Source organism: Jaculus jaculus, chromosome 12 (genome assembly GCF_020740685.1).
Source record: "Jaculus jaculus isolate mJacJac1 chromosome 12, mJacJac1.mat.Y.cur, whole genome shotgun sequence".
NCBI lineage: Eukaryota > Metazoa > Chordata > Mammalia > Rodentia > Dipodidae > Jaculus > Jaculus jaculus.
This window is the reverse complement of record NC_059113.1, coordinates 61,941,346-61,959,562: the sequence shown is the minus strand read 5'-3', so window position 1 is coordinate 61,959,562 and position 18,217 is coordinate 61,941,346. Positions and strand designations below refer to the sequence as shown.

At 45.6% G+C, this 18,217-nt stretch overlaps 3 protein-coding genes across 4 annotated transcripts in view; 2 read left to right on the top strand and 1 right to left on the bottom strand.

The window, feature by feature from the left end:
• Positions 1-18,217, top strand: part of Znf668 (zinc finger protein 668) — a 704,021-nt gene that overhangs the window by 656,615 nt on the left and 29,189 nt on the right. The window lies entirely within an intron of this gene.
• LOC101598551 (high mobility group protein B3-like) lies at positions 8,903-9,278 on the bottom strand. Its single transcript, XM_045130619.1, has one exon. It carries the CDS (start codon positions 9,263-9,265, stop codon positions 8,903-8,905), a length of 363 nt encoding a protein of 120 aa, XP_044986554.1. The 5' UTR covers positions 9,266-9,278.
• Positions 15,283-18,199, top strand: Vkorc1 (vitamin K epoxide reductase complex subunit 1). Of its 2 annotated transcripts, XM_045131617.1 has the most exons (3): positions 15,288-15,475; positions 16,138-16,247; positions 17,347-18,199. In XM_045131617.1, the coding sequence occupies exons 1-3, from the start codon at positions 15,303-15,305 to the stop codon at positions 17,547-17,549; spliced, it is 486 nt and encodes a 161-aa protein (XP_044987552.1). In that variant the 5' UTR covers positions 15,288-15,302; the 3' UTR covers positions 17,550-18,199. The 2 variants fall into 2 exon arrangements, with proteins under 2 accessions (XP_004671105.1, XP_044987552.1); XM_004671048.2 differs by lacking the exon at positions 16,138-16,247 and having other exon boundaries at positions 15,283-15,475; positions 17,347-17,452.

Sequence of the window (18,217 nt, the reverse complement as noted above, 5' to 3'; positions counted from 1 at the left end):
AGAGGAAGAGAGAGAGAATGGGCATGCCAGGGCTTCCAGCCTCTGCAAACGAACTCCAGATGCATGTGCCCCCTTGTGCATCTGGCTAATGTGGGACCTGGGGAACCGAGCCTCGAACCGGCATCCTTAGGCTTCACAGGCAAGTGCTTAACCGCTAAACCATCTCTCCAGCCCACTTTCTCTTTTTTTAAAGAATATTTTGGTCAAAGGGGAAAGTGAAGGGAGGGAGGGAGGGAATAACCATGGGATTTTTTTTATATAATCATGGAAAATGCTAATAAAAATTTTTTAAAAAATAATATTTTGGGCCAGGTGTGGTGGTGTACATCTTTAATCCCAGCACTCAGGAGTCAGAGGTAGGAAGATCACCATGAGTTCAAGGCCACCCTGAGACTACAGAGTGAATTCCAGGTCAGCCTGAACCAGAGTGAGACCTTACCTCGAAAAACCAAAAAATAAAAATAAAAATAAGGGCTGGAGAGCTGGCTTAGCGGTTAAGCGCTTGCCTGTGAAGCCTAAGGACCCTGGTTCGAGGCTCGGTTCCCCAGGTAACTCACATTAACCCATTCTCTCTCTCTCTCTCTCTCTATTTGTCTTTCTCTCTGTGTCTGTTGCTCTCAAATAAATAAAAAATTTAAAAAAAAAATAAAAATAAAAAGAAATAAATAAAAAGAAAGAAAGAATATTTTGGGCTGGAGATATGGCTTAGCAGTTAAGGCTCTTGCCTGCAAAGCCAAAGGACCCAGGTTCAATTCCCCAGGACCCACATAAGCCTGATGTACAAGGTGATGTATGCATCTGGAGTTTGTTTGCCATGGCTGGAGGTCCTGGCATGCATATTCTCTCCATCTCTATCTATTGATCTATTATCTATCTATCTATCTATCTATCCATCTGCCTCTTTCTCTCCCTCAAATAAATAAATACAAATAAAATAGAACATTTTATTTGTATTTATTAATTTATTAATTTTTTTTTTTTTTTTGGTTTTTCGAGGTAGGGTCTCACTCTAGCCCAGGCTGACCGGAATTCACTATGGAGTCTCAGGGTGGCCTCGAACTGACAGCAGTCCTCCTACCTCTGCCTCCTGAGTGCTGGGATTAAAGGTGTGTGCCACCATGCCTGACTAACATTTTTTATATTTATTTGAGAGAGAGAAAGAGATAGAGAAGCGAGAATGTGGACATCAGGGCCTCTAGCCACTCTAAACAAACTCCAGATGCCTGTGCCACCTTGTACATCTCTCTACTCCTTTTAAGTATTTTACATTTTTTTTTTTGTCCTTTTGAATGTGATATCCTAGCACATGGTAAGATAATGTACTACGAGCGTAAGGTGGAACCTTCTCCGCAAAGCCGATCACAAGTTTTCCTCTCCAGTGAGAAGCGGGCTGCAGTTCTGTTCTGCCTCTGCCATCACCTCGGCTGAGGAGAGGGTGGGACTAGCAGAGCCCAGGGACCCTGCACAGGAGGCTTCCTTGGGGCTCCCATCCAGAGGGTGCCAGATGATCTGAAGACGCTGCCCAGGCCTTTGGCAAACCCTGCCCCTCCAGCCTTACCTTGACTTCCCCTCCCTACTTCCAAGGGCTCTGAACAGCTAGCTTTCTTTTCTACATCAATCACCAGAAAGGGTGGGGGAGCTACAAAGGAACTAAACAAAAACATGGAACAAGTTTGACATGGGCTCAGCAACAGTGAGCCCTGGGGTCCAGGCTGGAGGAGGGCTGGGCAGCCTTCTCTTCTGGTAGTGCCTTAACTCCCAGACTCAGGGCCAACGACCTGCCCCTCACCAGGGCCTAGGTGCATGACCAACCCTGCCAACGCAAGGGGAGGGAGTTTGGGCAGGCTGTTGCTGTCTCAGGTCTTGGATGCTGTGGGAAGATGGCAGATGGGGAAGTGGCTTGCCATGATGTGGTGCACACTTTTTTTTTTTTTAATTTTTATTAACATTTTTCATGATTATAAAATATATCCCATGGTAATTCCCTCCCTCCCCACCCCCACACTTTCCCGTTTGAAATTCCATTCTCCATCATATTACCTCCCCATTACAATCATTGTAATTACATATATACAATATCAACTTCGCGGCCCCCTCGGCTTCACGTCGCAGAGCCTCGGGCTGGAGGACCGAGTCTCTCTACTCCTTTTAAAATAAAATTTTATTGCCAGGCATGGTGGTACTGTAAATGAATCCCAGCACTCGAGAGGCAGAGGTAGGTGAATCACAATGAGTTCGAGGCCACCCTGAGACTCCATAGTGAATTCCAGGTTGGCCTGAGCTACAGTGAGACCTGACCTCAAAAAAAAAAAAGAAGACAAAACAGAAATAAAATTTCATTTATCTATTTTCATGTGTGTGTGGGGGAGTGTATATGTGCCTGTACGACAGGGTTTCTTGACACTGCAAATGAGTGCCACAAGAATGCACCACTTCGGGTCTGGCTTTATGTGGATGCTGGTGAATAGAGGCTGCGCTGGCACCTTTAAGCCCCTAGCCAGCTCCACAGTCCTTACTTTTCTTTCCCTCTCCTCCTACTGCTCCTCCTTTTACATGTATACACACACACACACACACACACACACACACACACACACACACATATATATATGTTTGTTTGTTTGTTTGAGAGAGATAGAAAAAAAGCGGGCATACCAGGGCCTCCAGCTGCTGGAAATGAACCCCAGATGCATGCACCACCTTACCACCTTGTGCATCTGGTTTACGTGGGTCCTAGAGAAATGAACCTGAGTCCTTTGGCTTTGCAGGCAAGAGCTTTAACTGCTCTACTTTTTTTTCAAATTTTTATTAACATCTACCATGATTATAAAAAATACCCCATGGTAATACCCTCCCTCCCCTCACTTTCCCCTTTGAAACTCCATTCTCCATTGTGTCCCCTCCCCATCTCAATCAGTCTCTCTTTTAATTTTGATGTCATGATCTTTTACTCTTATGATGGTTTTGTGTAGGTAGTGTCAGGCACTATGAGGTCATGGATATCCAGACTATTTTGTGTCTGGAAGGAGCACGTTGTATGGAGTCCTACCCTTCCTTTGGCTCTTACATTCTTTTTTTGTTTTTTGGTTTTTCGAGGTAGGGTCTCACTCTGGTCCAGGCTGACCTGGGATTAACTCTGTCATCTCAGGGTGGGCTTGAACTCATGGCAATCCTCCTACTTCTGCCTCCCGAGTGCTGGGATTAAAGGCATGCACCACCACGCCCAGCATCTCTTACATTCTTTTTTTAAAACAATTTTTTTTAGATTGAGATGGGGAGGTAATATGATGGAGAATGGAATTTCAAAGAGGAAAGTGGGGGGGGGAGGGAATTACCATAGGATTTTTTTTTATAATCATGGAAAATGCTAATAAAAATTAAAAAAAAAATTTTTGTTTATTTTTATTTATTTGAGAGAGACAGACAGAGACAGAAAGAAGCAGATAGAGAGAGAGAGAATGGGTGTGCCAGGGCCTCCAGCCACTGCAAACGAACTCCAGAAGCATGCGCCACATTATGCATCTGACTTACATGGGTCCTGGGGAATTGAACCCTGAACCGGGGTCCTTAGGCTTCATAGGCAAGTGCTTAACCACTAAGCATCTCTCCAGCCCGGCTCTTACATTCTTTCCATCACCTCTTCCGCATTAGACCCTGAGCCTTGGAAGGTGTGATAGAGATATTGCAGTACTACAGCTCTACTTCCTTTTGATTAACTTTTTTTTTTCTACATAATGAGTTCCAGGTCAGCTTGGGATAGAGTGAGACTCATCTCACTCTATCTAGCCCAAGCTGACCTGGAATTCATGTAGTCTTTGGGTGGCCTCGAACTCACAGTGATCCTCCTATCTCTGCTTCCTGAGTGCTGGGATTAAAGGTGAGAGACAGAGAGAAAAAAAAAGAAGAAAAGGGAGGGAGAGAGAAGGGGGAGAGAATGAGCATGCTAGGACCTCCAGCCACTGCCAAAGGAACTCCAGATATATGCACCGCCTTGTGCATCTGGCTCTATGTGGGTAGTGGGGAATTGAACTCCAGTCCTTAGGCTTTGCAGGCAAGTGCCTTAACCATTAAGTCAGCACTCTAGCTCCTAAATTTGGTTGGTTTTTTTTTTTCTAAATATTTTATTTTCATTTATTTATTTGACAGAGAAACAGGGAGGGAGGGAGAGAATGGGCATGCCAGGGCCTCCAGCCACTGCAAACTCCAGATGTGTGCACCCCCTTGTGCATCTGGCTAACATGGGTTCTGGGGAATCAAACCTGGGTCCTTTGGCTTTGCAGGCAGACACCTGAACCACTAAGGCAAGGCATCCCTCCAGCCCTCTTTTTGGTTTTTTGAGGTAAGGTATTGCTCTAGCCCAGACTGAACTGGAAGTCATTATGCAGTGTTGGGTTGACCTCAAACTCACTGTGTTCCTCCTCCCTCTACCCCCTCAGTGCTGGGATTAAAGGCATGCACCACCATGCCTGACTCCCTAAAATGTTTTATTTATTTTCAAGCAGAGAAACATTCTCTCTCTCTCTCTCTCTCTCTCTCTCTCTCTCTCTCTCTCTCTCTCACACACACACACACACACACACACACACAGATAGACAGACAGAATTACTGGGCCAGCACCACTAGCCACTACAATCAAACTACAGATACATGAGCCACTTTGTGCATCTGGCTTTACATGAATACTGGGGAACAAAATCTGGGTTGTTAGCCTTTACAGACAAGTGCCTTAACTGCTGAGCCATCTGTCCAGCCCCTTATTTTTGAGGTAGGGTCTCACTCCAGCCCAGGCTGACCTGGAAATCACTCTGTAGTGCCAGACTGGCCTCAGACTCATTCATTCTGATTCACCTACCTCAGCCTCTTAAATGCTGGGATTAAAGGAATGCACCACCAAGTCTGGCAAAAGTATGCTTTATTTTTTTGTGGTACTGAGGATTGAACCCAAACCCTTGTACATGCTAGGCAAGTACACTACCACTGAGCCACACCTCAGCACCATGCTACTTTTCTTGTGGAGAATGAAGCCTGGGGCAATGACAAGTATGTGAGAGAACAATGTTGAAGCCACTGCTACTAGTCTAGGTGGGAAATGATGCTGCTTTAGGAGTAAGAATCCAGGAAGGGTGACGTGGGTGGATGAAGGGGCCATTCCTAAAATAGGAAACCCAAGAGGAGGAATAAATGGGCAAAGTCAGGGGTTCACTTTCAGTGTGCTGCACTTAATAGGCCTGTGAGATATCCCAGTGATGACAACCAGGAGGGGGTTCTACTGTGGGGTTTGGACTCGGAGAGAACTTAACTCAGATCACAGCTTGGAAGGCATGTCCTGCAGGTAGTAAGAGAAGATATGGAAGAAATAATGTTGCCCAATGTGACTGGTTATACTTGCCAAAACTGGCCCCTCTCACATGAACTTCTTTTGTACATCATTCCTGTTTATTTATCTGTCTATGTTATGTGGGCACATGTGTACCACACACGCACCACTTTGCATCAGGCTTTACATGGGTGCTGGGTAATTGAACCTGGACTGACAGGCTTTACAAGCAAGTGACTCTAACCTCTGAGCCATCTACCCCGTCCCTTTACACGAACTCTTTACAACACAACTCTAACACTACTTGCATCAAGAAATGAGCAGCCAGGTGGGGTGGCACATGCCTTTATTTCAAGTACTAGCACTGAGGAGGCAGAGGTAGGAGGATTGCTGTGAGTTCAAAGCCACCCTGAGACTACATAGTGAATTCCAGGTCAGCCTGGACTAGAGCAAAACCCTACCTCGAAAAAAAAGAGAGAGTTTTGCAGGTGTGGTGGCGCACACCTTTAATCCCAGCATTTAGGAGACAGAGGTAGGAGGACCACTATGAGTTTGAAGGCAGCCTGAGAATACATAGGGAATTCGAGGTCAGCTTGGGCTAGAGCAAGACCCTACCTGGGGGTGGGGCGGGGAGTGGAAGTGAGTTCCTGTATCTTCCCTGGAAATGGACTGGTTTGTGATTAGAGTGACAGGGATACAGCATGACTTCTAAGACTAGTCCATAAAAAGTGATGCAGCTGGGCTGGAGAGATGGCTTAGTGCCTACAAAGCCAAAGGACCCAAGTTCAACTCTCCTATACCTACGTAAACCGGATGCACAAGATGGCTCATGTGTCTGGAGTTCATTTGCAGTGGCTGGAGACTCTTTCTCCCCCCCTGCCCCATCTGTGTCTTTCTCTCTCTAAAAATAAATAAAACTGATGCATCTTTGGCCAGGAGTGGTAGTGTAAGCCTTTAATCCCAAGCAGAGATAGGGGGATTGCTGTGAGTTCAAGGCCAACCTGGAACTAGAGTGAGTTTCAGATCAGCCTGGACTAGAGTGAGACCCTACTTCAAAAAGAAAAAAAAAAAAAAAGAGGCAGCTTCTACTCACCTTCCTGGTGCCCATGTGCTGGAGTCCTCAACTGCCTTGTGAGCAGCTAGATTGGCCCATATTGTCTATACAGATAATAAATTATCCCCAAAACACAACATCTTAAAACAAACATTCATGACCTGCACTGTTTCTTCAGTCAGGAATCTGGAACAATGAACTGGGCAATCCTGGTTTAAGGTCTCTCATGAGGTGCAGCCAGGAGAATCACATCTGCAGGGATCAGAAGGCTTGAGGTGCTGGACAATGCACTTGTAAGGTGGCACCCTAACAAGGGCTTGAGAGATGGCTTAAAGGTTAAGGTGCTTGTGTTATGCCCAGTTCTCGGCACCCCCAGTGACCACCAAGGAGAACCAAACACGTATGCAAGGACAAGGTGCTTTTAATTCAGGCTTAAGCTTGGTCTCTTGATTTCACCAATGCAGTGGATCCATACAAGAGCCCCGAGTAGTGGGAGGGTAGGGTTTTTATAGGGATTTGACCATAGAAAAAGGGGATGGGTACATGATGGGTTGATTTAAACAGTGCACTCTTCTGGTTGGCTTAGGATTTTGGCAGGCAAAGTTGGTGGGCTGGAGCTAGTGGAATTAAACTTATCTTATGGCATAATCAGTTTCCAGTAACTGTTAAACCCACCCTTAGATCTTGCCAGGAAACAGAAACTTAGGCCTACTGAGGACTCTGAAGCCTGTCATGGTGTCCATCTGGTTCCTGAGTCTTTCATTCCCCCCTCTCTTTGTACCATGAGGAACCAATCTTGGGTCCCAATTGAATTACTGAGTGGAGTCTAGTGGTATATACTGTGATCTTAAAACCATAAGCTGTACTGTATTAATGCGTTCCCTAACAAAAGCAACTAATCTATTAATAATGTAAGGTCCCATTGTGATTAGTAACAAAAATAAAAGTAATGGCCCTGCTAAAGCAGACAGCAGAGTTGTCAACCATGGGGAATGACTGAACCATACATAACTCAAACCATCCTCTATCAGCATTTTTTTTTCTTTTGTTTTTCAAATTCTCTTGTACCTTCGCCAGTCTCTAATTATACCTGAATGGTTGACATAAAAACAATATTCTTCCCTTAAGGCCACACATAGTCCCCGTTGCTGGAGGAATAATAAGTCCAATCCCTGTCTATTCTCTAATACAACTTCAGCTAAGGAATCTACATTTTTCTCTAAGTGAGTAATGGATGTTTCCAGCCTCTGAATGTCTAAGTCTATACTTGATGTTTTCCTTGAAGGGTGAGTGCCGCAATGCCTGTTCTTACCCCTACCAGGCCTGCATTGGGAAATGTTGTCATCGACTGGACAGTAAATAAGGCACCGGGATCATACCCAGTAACATCCAGTCTTATTCCCCAGGTCTTTCCATTATCCCAGGACACCTGTCTCCCTTTTTTCTGTAAGCTTGAGAGAAACAAAATTACAGGTCTCATTGCCTTTCAAGGGAGGGCGGTAACATGGTCCATTTTGGTCCCTGGTCTGGTTCTGTGTCATGGTGATAAGGTCCCCCTTAGTAGGCAGCTTCCAATATACCCTTTCTGTAGATACACATTGCCAGCCAGCACAGTAGAAGGCCTTAGATTCCCCACAGCCCCCTTTGATTCTTGCTTTCCCTAAGGGCCCAGGGACTACATAGAAATAAGAAATTTCCTGATTCGCCACAGAGTCCCATGAGTCACCCATTAGTTGATGGAGGTCGAAGATCAAATCAGGAAACCAGGTTCCCTGTGGGGCAAGAATTTCCCCCGTGGCAGTGTTGGTTATTAGCCAGGTCAGATTATAAACTTGGTGGGGAGTAGCTGCCATAATACATACAGTTAGGAGCACAGTCAGGATCAGGAGCATTTGAGTTGAAGCTTGAGTGGGGTGCTGCGTTTCCATTGTGACCAATAGTCCTCAGGTTCAGCTAGTGGATCTGCTGGTCGGATGTGAGTGTGATGAATCCAAGTGGCAATTCCGTCCATCTTCATGGTGGTAGGTGTGGTCAGGATGAAGACGTAGAATCCCTTCCGGCGGGGTTCCAGTGTCTTGCGGTGATGGCGACACCCAGTCTCCCAGATTATTTATATATTTTACATATTTACATATTTTAGATTTGAAAATAACCCTTTGAACATCTCTATTTGTTTTTCTTTATTATAGAATTAAAACTATGGGGACAAGATGTCTTAATGTTTGTTTCCCCTCTTGGAAAGCTCTTGTTTTACTTAATAGGCCATTTATATATATAAGGTATTTTTTTATCTTTGGTTATACATTTCTCTCTGAGTGTTTAAGACCATGTAGATAGCCACATTTAATTAAGGATTAGTTTTGGAGGTCACTAATGGCTCTCCAAAGAGACTTTAGGGACACAGAAGTAGCCCCATAGCTTACTGATGTCTTTTGTCTGTTAGGATGAGTCAGGGCCATGCTGGCCAAGTAGTTTTCCCTTCTTTGGGAAGTCAGGAGGACTGATTGCTCCTCAATTGTGACTCTCCTGATTCAGACTGTACACCAAGGGTTTGTAGACTTGATCTTGGGGTGGAATTCCGAACAGAATAAGAAAAATCTAGACAGTGGTCTTTTGGGGGCATTGGGGTCCTCTTTCTTCTTGCCTCCTTTAGCTGGTCCATAATCTTTCATTTCTTGATCATAGCACACTTTATCCGCCTTCGCCATTTCATCAAACTTGGACTTTTCCTTGCTGGACATTGTCTTCCACCTCTCAGAGCACTTCTTGGAAAACTCTGCAAAATTGACAGGGACCTCTGGGTTTTTCTTCTTATGTTCTTCTCTGCAAGTCTGCACAAAGAAGGCATAGGCAGACATCTTGCCCTTTGGCTTCTTGGGGTCACCTGTAGCCATCCTGACTGTATCGTTCGCTCGTCTGGGCAGCGCAGGGCACGACGCACGGCTCAGCACTCCCCAGCCTCGCGCTAGCTGACTCCACGAGAGCCACCTCCTCTCTTTTATTTTGATGTCATGATTTTTTTCCTCCAATTATGATGGTCTTGTGTAGGTAGTGTCAGGCACTGTGAGGTCATGAATAGCCAGGCCATTTTACCTGGAATTCACTATGTAGTCTCAGGGTGGCCTCAAACTCATAGTGATCCTCCTACCTCTGCTTCCCGAGTGCTGGGATTAAAGGCGTGTGCCACCACACCAGGCTTATATATATATATTTTATTAACAGCTTCCATGATTGTAAACAACATCCCATGGTAATGCCCTCCCTCCCCCCACTTTCCTCTTTGAAACTCAACTTTCCATCATATCCCCTCCCCCTCTCAATCAGTCTCTCTTTTATTTTGATGTCGTGATATTTTCCTCCTATTATGATGGTCTTGTGTAGGTAGTGTCAGACACTGTGAGCTCATGGATATCCAGGCCATTTTGTGTCTGAGGGGAGCATGTTGTAAGGAGTCCTACCCTTCCTTTGGCTCTTACATCATTTCTGCTACCTCTTCCACAATAGAGCCTAAGCCTTGGAAGGTGTTGAAATATTGCAGTGCTGAGCACTCCTCTGTTACTTCTTTCCAGCACCATGATACCATCTGAGTCATCCCAAGGTCACTGCCATCTGAAAAGAAAAGATTTTCTACCAAAGTGAGAGCAGCATTAATATAAGGGTATGAACATTAAGAGAAGTGCTTACTGCCATAGCCCATTTTTAACTGGGTTGTTTGATTTCTTATTACTTAATTTTTTGAGTTCCTAGTATATCCTAGATATCAATCCTCTATCAGATGTATAGCTGGCAAATATTTTCTCACATTCTGTAGGTTGCCTCTTTGCTCTATTCACAGTGTCCTTTGCTGTACAAAAGCTTTGTAATTTCATGAGGTCCCAGCAGTTAATCTGTGGTTTTAGAGCCTGAGCAACTGGGGTTATATTCAGAAAGTCCTTGCCAAGACCAATATGTTGAAAGGTTTCCCCTACGTTTCCCCCTAGCATTTTCAGAGTTGCAGGTCTGATATTAAAGTCTTTGGTCCATTTGGACTTAATTTTTGTGCATGGAGAGAGATAAGGATCTATTTTCATCCTTCTACGGATACCTATCCTGTTTTCCCAGCTCCATTTGCTGAAGAGGCTGTATTTTCTCCAGTGAGTATTGTTGCAGTCTGGTTCACATTGCTGGTAGAAATCACCCAACCAAGAGCAGCTTCTGGGAAAAAAAGATTTATTTTGGCTTACAGACTTGAGGGGAAGCTCCACAATGGCAGGGGGAAATGACGGCATGAGCAGAGGTTGGACATCACCCCCTGGCGAACACAAGCTGGACAATAGCAGCTGGAGAGTGTGCCAAACATTGGCATGGGGAAACTGGCTATAACACCCATAAGCCCACCCCCAACAATACACTCCCTCCAGGAGGCATTAATTTTCAAATCTCCATCAGCTGGGGATCTAGCATTCACAACACCTAAGTTTATGGGGGACACCTGAATCAAACCACCACAGGTATTTTTGGCATTTTTGTCCAATATCAGATGGCTATAGCTACTCAGACTTACATCTGGGTCCTCTATTCTGTTCCATGGATCTACATGTCTGCTTTTGTGCCAGCACCATACTGTTTTTGTTACTATGGCTCTGTAGTATAGGTTAAAATCAGGTATGTTGATACCACCAACTTTATTTTTTTTTGCTCAAAATTGTTTTAGATATTTGAGGTTTTTTGTGCTTCCAAATTAAGTTTTGGATTGTTTTTTATATTTCTGTGAAGAATGCAATTGGAATTTTGATGAGGATTGCAATAAATATGTGGATTGCTTTTGGTAACATTGCCATTTTCACAATATTGGTTCTTCTGATCTCAGAACAAGGGATGTCTTTCCATTACCTAGTGTCTTCTGCAATTTCTTGCTTGAGTGTTTTTTTTTTTTAATTGACTTCTTTTTTTAAAATTATTTATTTATTTATTTGAGAGTGACAGACACAGAGAGGAAGACAGATAGAGGGAGAGAGAGAGAATGGGCGCGCCAGGGCTTCCAGCCTCTGCAAACAAACTCCCAGATGCATGCACCCCCTTGTGCATCTGGCTAACGTGGGACCTGGGGAACCAAGCCTCGAACCGGGGTCCTTAGGCTTCACAGGCAAGCGCTTAACCACTAAGCTATCTCTCCAGCCCTTGAGTGTTTTTTAAAGTTTTCATTGTAGAGATCCTTCACTTCCAAGGTACTTTATTTTTTTGATGCAATTGTGAATGGGAGTGATTCTCTGATTTCATCCTCTGTGTGTTTGTTGTTAGCATATATGAAGGCTACTGATCTCTATGTGTTTCTTTTGTATCCTGCTACATGGCTATAGGTGTTTATCAGATCTAACAGTTTGCTGATAGAGTCTTTAGGGTCCTTTATGTATAGAATCATGTCATCTGCAAATATTGATAACTTGATCTCTTCCTTTCCAATTTGTATCCCTTTTATGTGCGTCTCTTGCCTTATTGCTATGGCTAAGACTTCCAGTACTATATTAAAGGTGGGACAGTGGACACCCTTGTCTTGTTCCTGATTTTAGTGGAAAAGCTTCAAGTTTTTCTCCACTTAGTATTATGTTGGCTGGAGGTTTGTCATAAATAGCCTTTGCTATGGTTGAGATATGTTCCTTCTAGTCCCAGTGTCTGGAGGACTTTTATCATGAAGGGATGTTGGATTTTGTCAAATGCTTTTTCTGCATCTAATGAAATGATCATGTGATTTTTGTCATTTAGTCCCCTTATTCAATGTATTACATTATTTGATTTGCATATGTTGAACCATCCCTGCATCTCTGGAATAAAGCCTACTTGGTCAGGATGAATGATCTTTCTGATATATTGTTTTTTCTAAATTTTTTGTTTATTTATTTGAGAATAAGAGACAGAGTGAAAGGCAGATAGAGAGAAAGAGAGAATGGGCCTCCAGCTACTGCAAAGGAACTCCAGATGCATGCGCCCCCTTGTGCATCTGACTATTGTGGGTCCTGGGGAATTGAGCCTTTAACAGGGGTCCTTAGGCTTCACAGGCAAGGCTTAACTGCTAAGCCATCTCTCCAGCTCTCTGATACATTCTTGTATTCTGGTTGAGAATTTTTGTATCTATGTTCATTAAAGTGTGTGCTACCACAACCAGCTAAAATATTCTTTAAAGTAATTTTTACATATTTTATCTGTTTGAGACAGAGAGAAAGGGGGAGGGAGGGAGGGAGAGAAGAAAAGAGGAAGAGAGAAAATTAAAAAATATGGGCACATCAGGGCTTCTTGCCACTATGAACAATATGTACCACTTTGTGCATTTGGCTTTTGTGGGTATGGGCAGTCAAACACAGGTCATCAGGCCTTGAAAACAAGAGCCTTTAACCACTGAGCAAACTCTTCAGCCCTTTTTTTTTTTTTTTTTTTGAGGTAGGGTCTCACTCTATCCCAGGCTAACCTGGAACTCTGTTTGTAGCCCCAGCCTGGCCTCAAACTCAAACAGCAATCCTCTTATGAAGGAGGGGTGGCTGATCAACCTGGTAATTATGTCTGAAATAATTTCAGGGGAAATACTTGCTTCCTGAATTGCATCACAGTATTTCCTGGACTCTGTAAGGTCCAGGATGCTTAGAATGAGGCTTGGCAGCCCTAAACACTGATGGTTGCACCTGTCTGTGTGTGTTTGTATGTGTGTGTGTCTAAGTGCATGAGTGTGGTCACAGGAGCTCAGAGTGTATGTGTGTAAGCATGTGAGTGTTGTTGCAAAAGGTGACAGTATATATATGTGTGTGTAAGTGCTTGAGTGCAGTCGCAAGAGGTCAGTGTGTATGTGTGTAAGCACATGAGGGTGGTTACAGGAAGTCAGTGTGTGTGTGAGAGTGGTTGCAGGAGGTCAGAGAAAGAGTGTGTGTAAACACATGTGAGTGCAATCACAGGAGGTCAGTGTGTGTTTGTGTGTAAGTATGTGACTGCAGCTGCAGGAGGTCAGAGTGTCTGTACATGTGTAAGTACATGAATTCAGTTTCAGGAAGTCAGAGTGTTTACATATGTGTAGATGTGTGTGTGCGGTCACAGGAGGTCAGAGTGCATGTGTAAGCATGTGAGTGTGGTTGCAAGGTAAGAGTGTGTGTAAGTGTGTTAGTGTGGCTATAGGAGGTTAGAAAGTGTGTGTATGTGTGTTAAGTGTGGTCACATGAAGTCAAAGTGTGTGTAAATGCATGAGTGTGGTTGCAGGAGGTCAGAGTGTATGTGTGTAAAGGTGTGAGTGTGGTTATAGGAGGTCAGTGTGTGTGTGTGCGTGTGCAGTCACAGGAGATCAGAGTGTGTGTGTAAGTATGTGCATGTGGTCACAGGAGGTCAGAGTGTGTGTGTATATGTATAAACACATGAATGTAGTTGTAGGAGGAAGTTAGAGTGTGTATGTGTATAAGTTCTGTCAGAGGAAGTTAGGGTATGTGTGTAAGCATGTAAGTGTGGTCAGGATGTCAGAGTGTGCATGTATGTGGAAGTGCATGGGTGTAGTCATAGGAGGTCAGCATGTAAGCATGTGAGTGCTATCCAGGAGGTCAGAGTGTGTATGTTTTTAAGTGCATGGGTGTGGTCCACAGGAGATCAGTGTGTGTAGAAGTGCATGGGTGTGGTTGCAAGAGGTCAGAATGTGTGTGTGTGAGCATGTGGGTGTGGTTTCAAGAAGTCAGAGTGTGTGTATGTGTGTAAGTGCATGAGTACAGTCTCAGGAAGTCAGGGCATATATAAGTCACACGTCAGAGTGTGTGTAAGTGCATGAGTGTGGTTGCAGGAGGTCTGTGTGCGTGTGAGTGTGGTCACAATTCAGAGAGAGTGTGTGTAAGCAGGAGTTTGGTTGCAGGAGGTTAGAGAGTGTGCATGTAAGTGTGTGAATGCAATCACAGGAGATCAGAATGTGTGTATGTGTGTGAGTGGTTGCACGGTCAGCAAGTGTATGTGTAAACATGTATGGTCGCAAGAAGTCAGAGTGTGTGTGTGTATGACAGTGTGTGAATGCAGTCACAGGAGGTCAGTGTGTGTGCGAGTGAGTTCGGTGGTAGGAGGGCAGTGTGTGTGTAAGCATGTGATTGGTGGTAGGTCAGAATCTGTGTGTGTGAGCACAAGTACGGTGGTAGGTGGTCTGTGTGTTTAAGTGCATGAGTGTGGTCACAGGTCAGAGTGTGTGTAAAGCACGTGAATGCAGTGGTAGGAGGTGTGTGTGTATAAGTTCATGAGTGCGGTTACAGGTCAGGGAGCGTGTGTGTGGATGTTAAGCACGTGAATGCAGTGGTAGGAGGTCAGAGTGTGTGTGTAAGAGCTTGAGTGTGGTGGTAGAAGGCGTGTGTAAGTGCGTGAGTGCAGTCGCAGGTCAGAGAGACATTGTGTGTGGGTGTTAAGCGCGAGAGTGCAGTGGTAGGACGTGTGTGTGGAAGGGCGTGAGTGCATTGCAGGAGGTCAGAGGACAATTTGGGGGCGCCGGTCCTTGCATGATCACCACTCCATTTGTTTTGCCAAGCTAGCTGGCCGCTGCTTTCTGCGATTCTCACGTCTTCGCCCACAGAGACCGGACCACAGCGCTCAGCTGCACGTGGGTTCTGGGATCAGAACTACAGCGTGGCGAGCGCTCCAACACCGAGCCCTAGTCCATTAATCATTTTAACATCATTCTCAGAGCGCTAAAGACTCCATTTCCCTTGATGGCTTGCAGCCTCTCCAACTACAACTCCCATCATGCCGAACAGACGCCTTAAGGTCCTTCGATCCAGTTTCCCAGTCCAGCATTCCTCGCTGTATTCAGAACTTGCCAGCCAAGAACAACCAATTGGATCCGGGACTACCGAAGGAGGCGGGCCAATAGCGGGCCGGGGGGGGGCGTGACTGAGGCTGGCCCCGCCCCTGCCCCGTGGCGGGTTCTCGGCCGCTGGGGGCGGGGTGGTAGCCATGGGCCTCACCTGGAGGCGCCCGGGCTGGGTGCGGCTGGCGCTGTGCGTCGCGGGTTTCGCGCTCTCCCTTTACGCGCTGCACGTGAAGGCGGCGCGCGCCCGCGACCGCGACTACCGCGCCTTCTGCGACGTGGGCGCTGCAATCAGCTGTTCGCGCGTCTTCTCCTCTCGGTGCGTGGAAAAGGAAAGCAAAGGGTCCGGGGGAGGGGGGGCCAGGTTGCTACATGATTTGGGGAGTCTGGGGTCGCGGTGTCGGGGGAATGGACCCTGAGGGCCGGCCCAGGGGCTGGACCACCCAGACATACTCATGAACCAAATCAGTGCGGGGCAGGGGAAAGGGGCAGATATGCTGCGAGCTGGCGACATTCTGCGGATGGCAAGAAATAACTGACCGGGAAAGGGAAACACTAACGTTGGTCAGGATTAAGCATGTGTTGAGAGGAGGTAGTGGAGCATTGCCATGCTTGAGGACAAGCTGGCTACTCTGGCAGCGCTTGAAGGCTACGTGTTAATGGTTAACAGGATAACGGAATATGGAGAAAGGAAGTGGGTGATTAGGAAGATTTGTGTGTTCAGAGAAAAAAGAACGTGCCCCAAATTTTCCAGTTTCGGTAACGCAGTTAAGCAGGATCAACCGTTGCCAAGTAAAGTCATTGATGGCATGATGACATGGGCAGTGACTCCTGATGTAGCCAAAGGCCAGGAGGTCATCAACCTTTGGATTCTGGGTGGGCTTGGAAGGGGGATAGCTCCAGTGGCTTCTTGCAAATCACCCTTCAGGACAGAGTCCAAAATCCTAGGTTGACACTGCTGTGTCCTCCTATCTCCAGCAGGTGGGGCCGGGGCTTTGGGCTGGTGGAGCAAGTGCTGGGAGCAGACAGCGTCCTCAACCAATCAAACAGCGTATTTGGCTGCATTTTCTACACTCTACAACTGTTGTTAGGTGAGTTGGCCCCACTTCTTCCGCGGTCCTGCTCAGCCCCACCCAATGTCTTGGTGACCTACTCAGTTGACCACCAGCTGTTCATCACTGAGCATCCCCCTGGCAGACAGGGAGGGCACTAACAAGAGTTTAGGGAGTTACAGGCTGAAGGGCCCTTAAAGACTTTCCAGGGTCCTAATTTTGTTGAAAATATTCACGATTTTGTTGTTGTCCTTTTGTTTTCCTGAGGCAAGATCTCACTCTAGCCAGGCTAACTCACTCTGTAACCCAATTTGGCCTCAAACTCAGAAATCCTCCTACCTCAGCTTCCAAGGTGTGCACCAATATGCCCAGATCTCTTAAAAAAGAAAATATATATATATATATATATATATATATATATATATATATATATATATATATATACACATATACACACACACATACACATATACATACATACATACATGCATGCCAGGGCCTTTAGCCAGTGCACATGAACTCCAGACACCTGCACTACCATGTGCATCTGACCTATGTGGGTTTTGGGAAATTGAACCTGGGTCCTTGGGCTTTATAGGCAAGCTCTTTAACTGTTAAGCCATTTCTCCAGCCCAGATCTTTTTGTTTTATTTTGTTTTTCTTTGTGTGTGGCTTTTTTTTTTTTTTTTGTTTGAGGCAGGGTTTCACTCTAGCCCAGGCTGATATATAATTCACTATGTAGTTTCAGGGCAGCCTCGAAATCATGATCCTACCTCTGCCTCCCAAGTGCTGGGATTAAAGGCGTATGCCTCCATGCTATTTCAGATTTTTCTTTTTGACAAGGTCTCATGTATGTAGTTTAGGCTGTCCTTGAACTCCTGATTCTTCTGTCTGTCGACCTCCCAAGTGCTGGGATTATAGATATGTGCCAGCACATTCAGCTTGGGAATTTCTCTTTGAGGGGAGTATAAGGATGACCTTTGTTTTTCTCATGTAGAACTCAGCAGAATTACTTGGGGCCCGAGGGTTAAACTGGAGAACCAAGGTCTTGGTGGAGGCCTACCAGAGCCTATCTTTCCCCATGTGCACTTGTCTGGTGGCACTGGGAAGTCATTACAGATCCTCTTTTATTCTACAGGTTGCCTGCGGGAACGGTGGGCCTCTACCTTACTGGTGCTGAGTTCCCTCCTGTCCCTCATTGGTTCTGTCTACTTGGCCTGGATCCTGTTCTTTGTGCTCTATGACCTCTGCATCGTTTGCATTACCACCTATGCCATCAATGTGGGGCTGATGTTGCTCAGCTTCCAGGAGGTGTCAGAACCCAAAGCCAAGAAGCAATGAGCTCCTGCCCCATGCCAGGCTGACCTCACCTGCTTTGCTTCAGCACATGAAGCAAAAATGCTTACCCAAAAAGTTGCTGTCTGGGTACCTAGGAAGCCCTGTATCCTTTCCTCAATCTCTTTCAGAACACTACAAGACAGTGAGCCAAATGTGCCTCTAGTTCTGACTTCAGGGCTGCTTTTCCATTGCCCAGGAAGGAGAGGTTCTGAGCAATAAAATTTCTTAAAGGAGTTTTCCAAGTCTAAACCACCTATCTGCCAAGGACCCTGGGGGTTTGGGCTTCCCCTAGTGTTGTCTTCTCTGAAAGTGGGTGAGTCAGAAGGAGAGGGGCGGGCTTGTCTGGGAAGGGTTGCTGTGGTGTCATCTCCAGCACGTTGAGTCAGCAAAGTCTAGCACATCATCAGCTTCCACCCCCGGGAAACAAGCTGGCAGCCTGCCCTGCTGCCCATGGGGAGCCTGGCACATACCTGGAGGACAAGCTTCTTTGAAATTTCTTTCTGTAGTCCAGCCTTTGCCTACATGTACATTAAGAACTCATGTTATTATACTTAATTCTCATATTAGGTATTGCCACTGTTCTTATCTTGATGAGATTGAGATGCTAAAATTATATCTAGTGTTGGGAAGGAATAAAGGAGATGGAGATCTTAGTTTGTATTTGTTTTGTG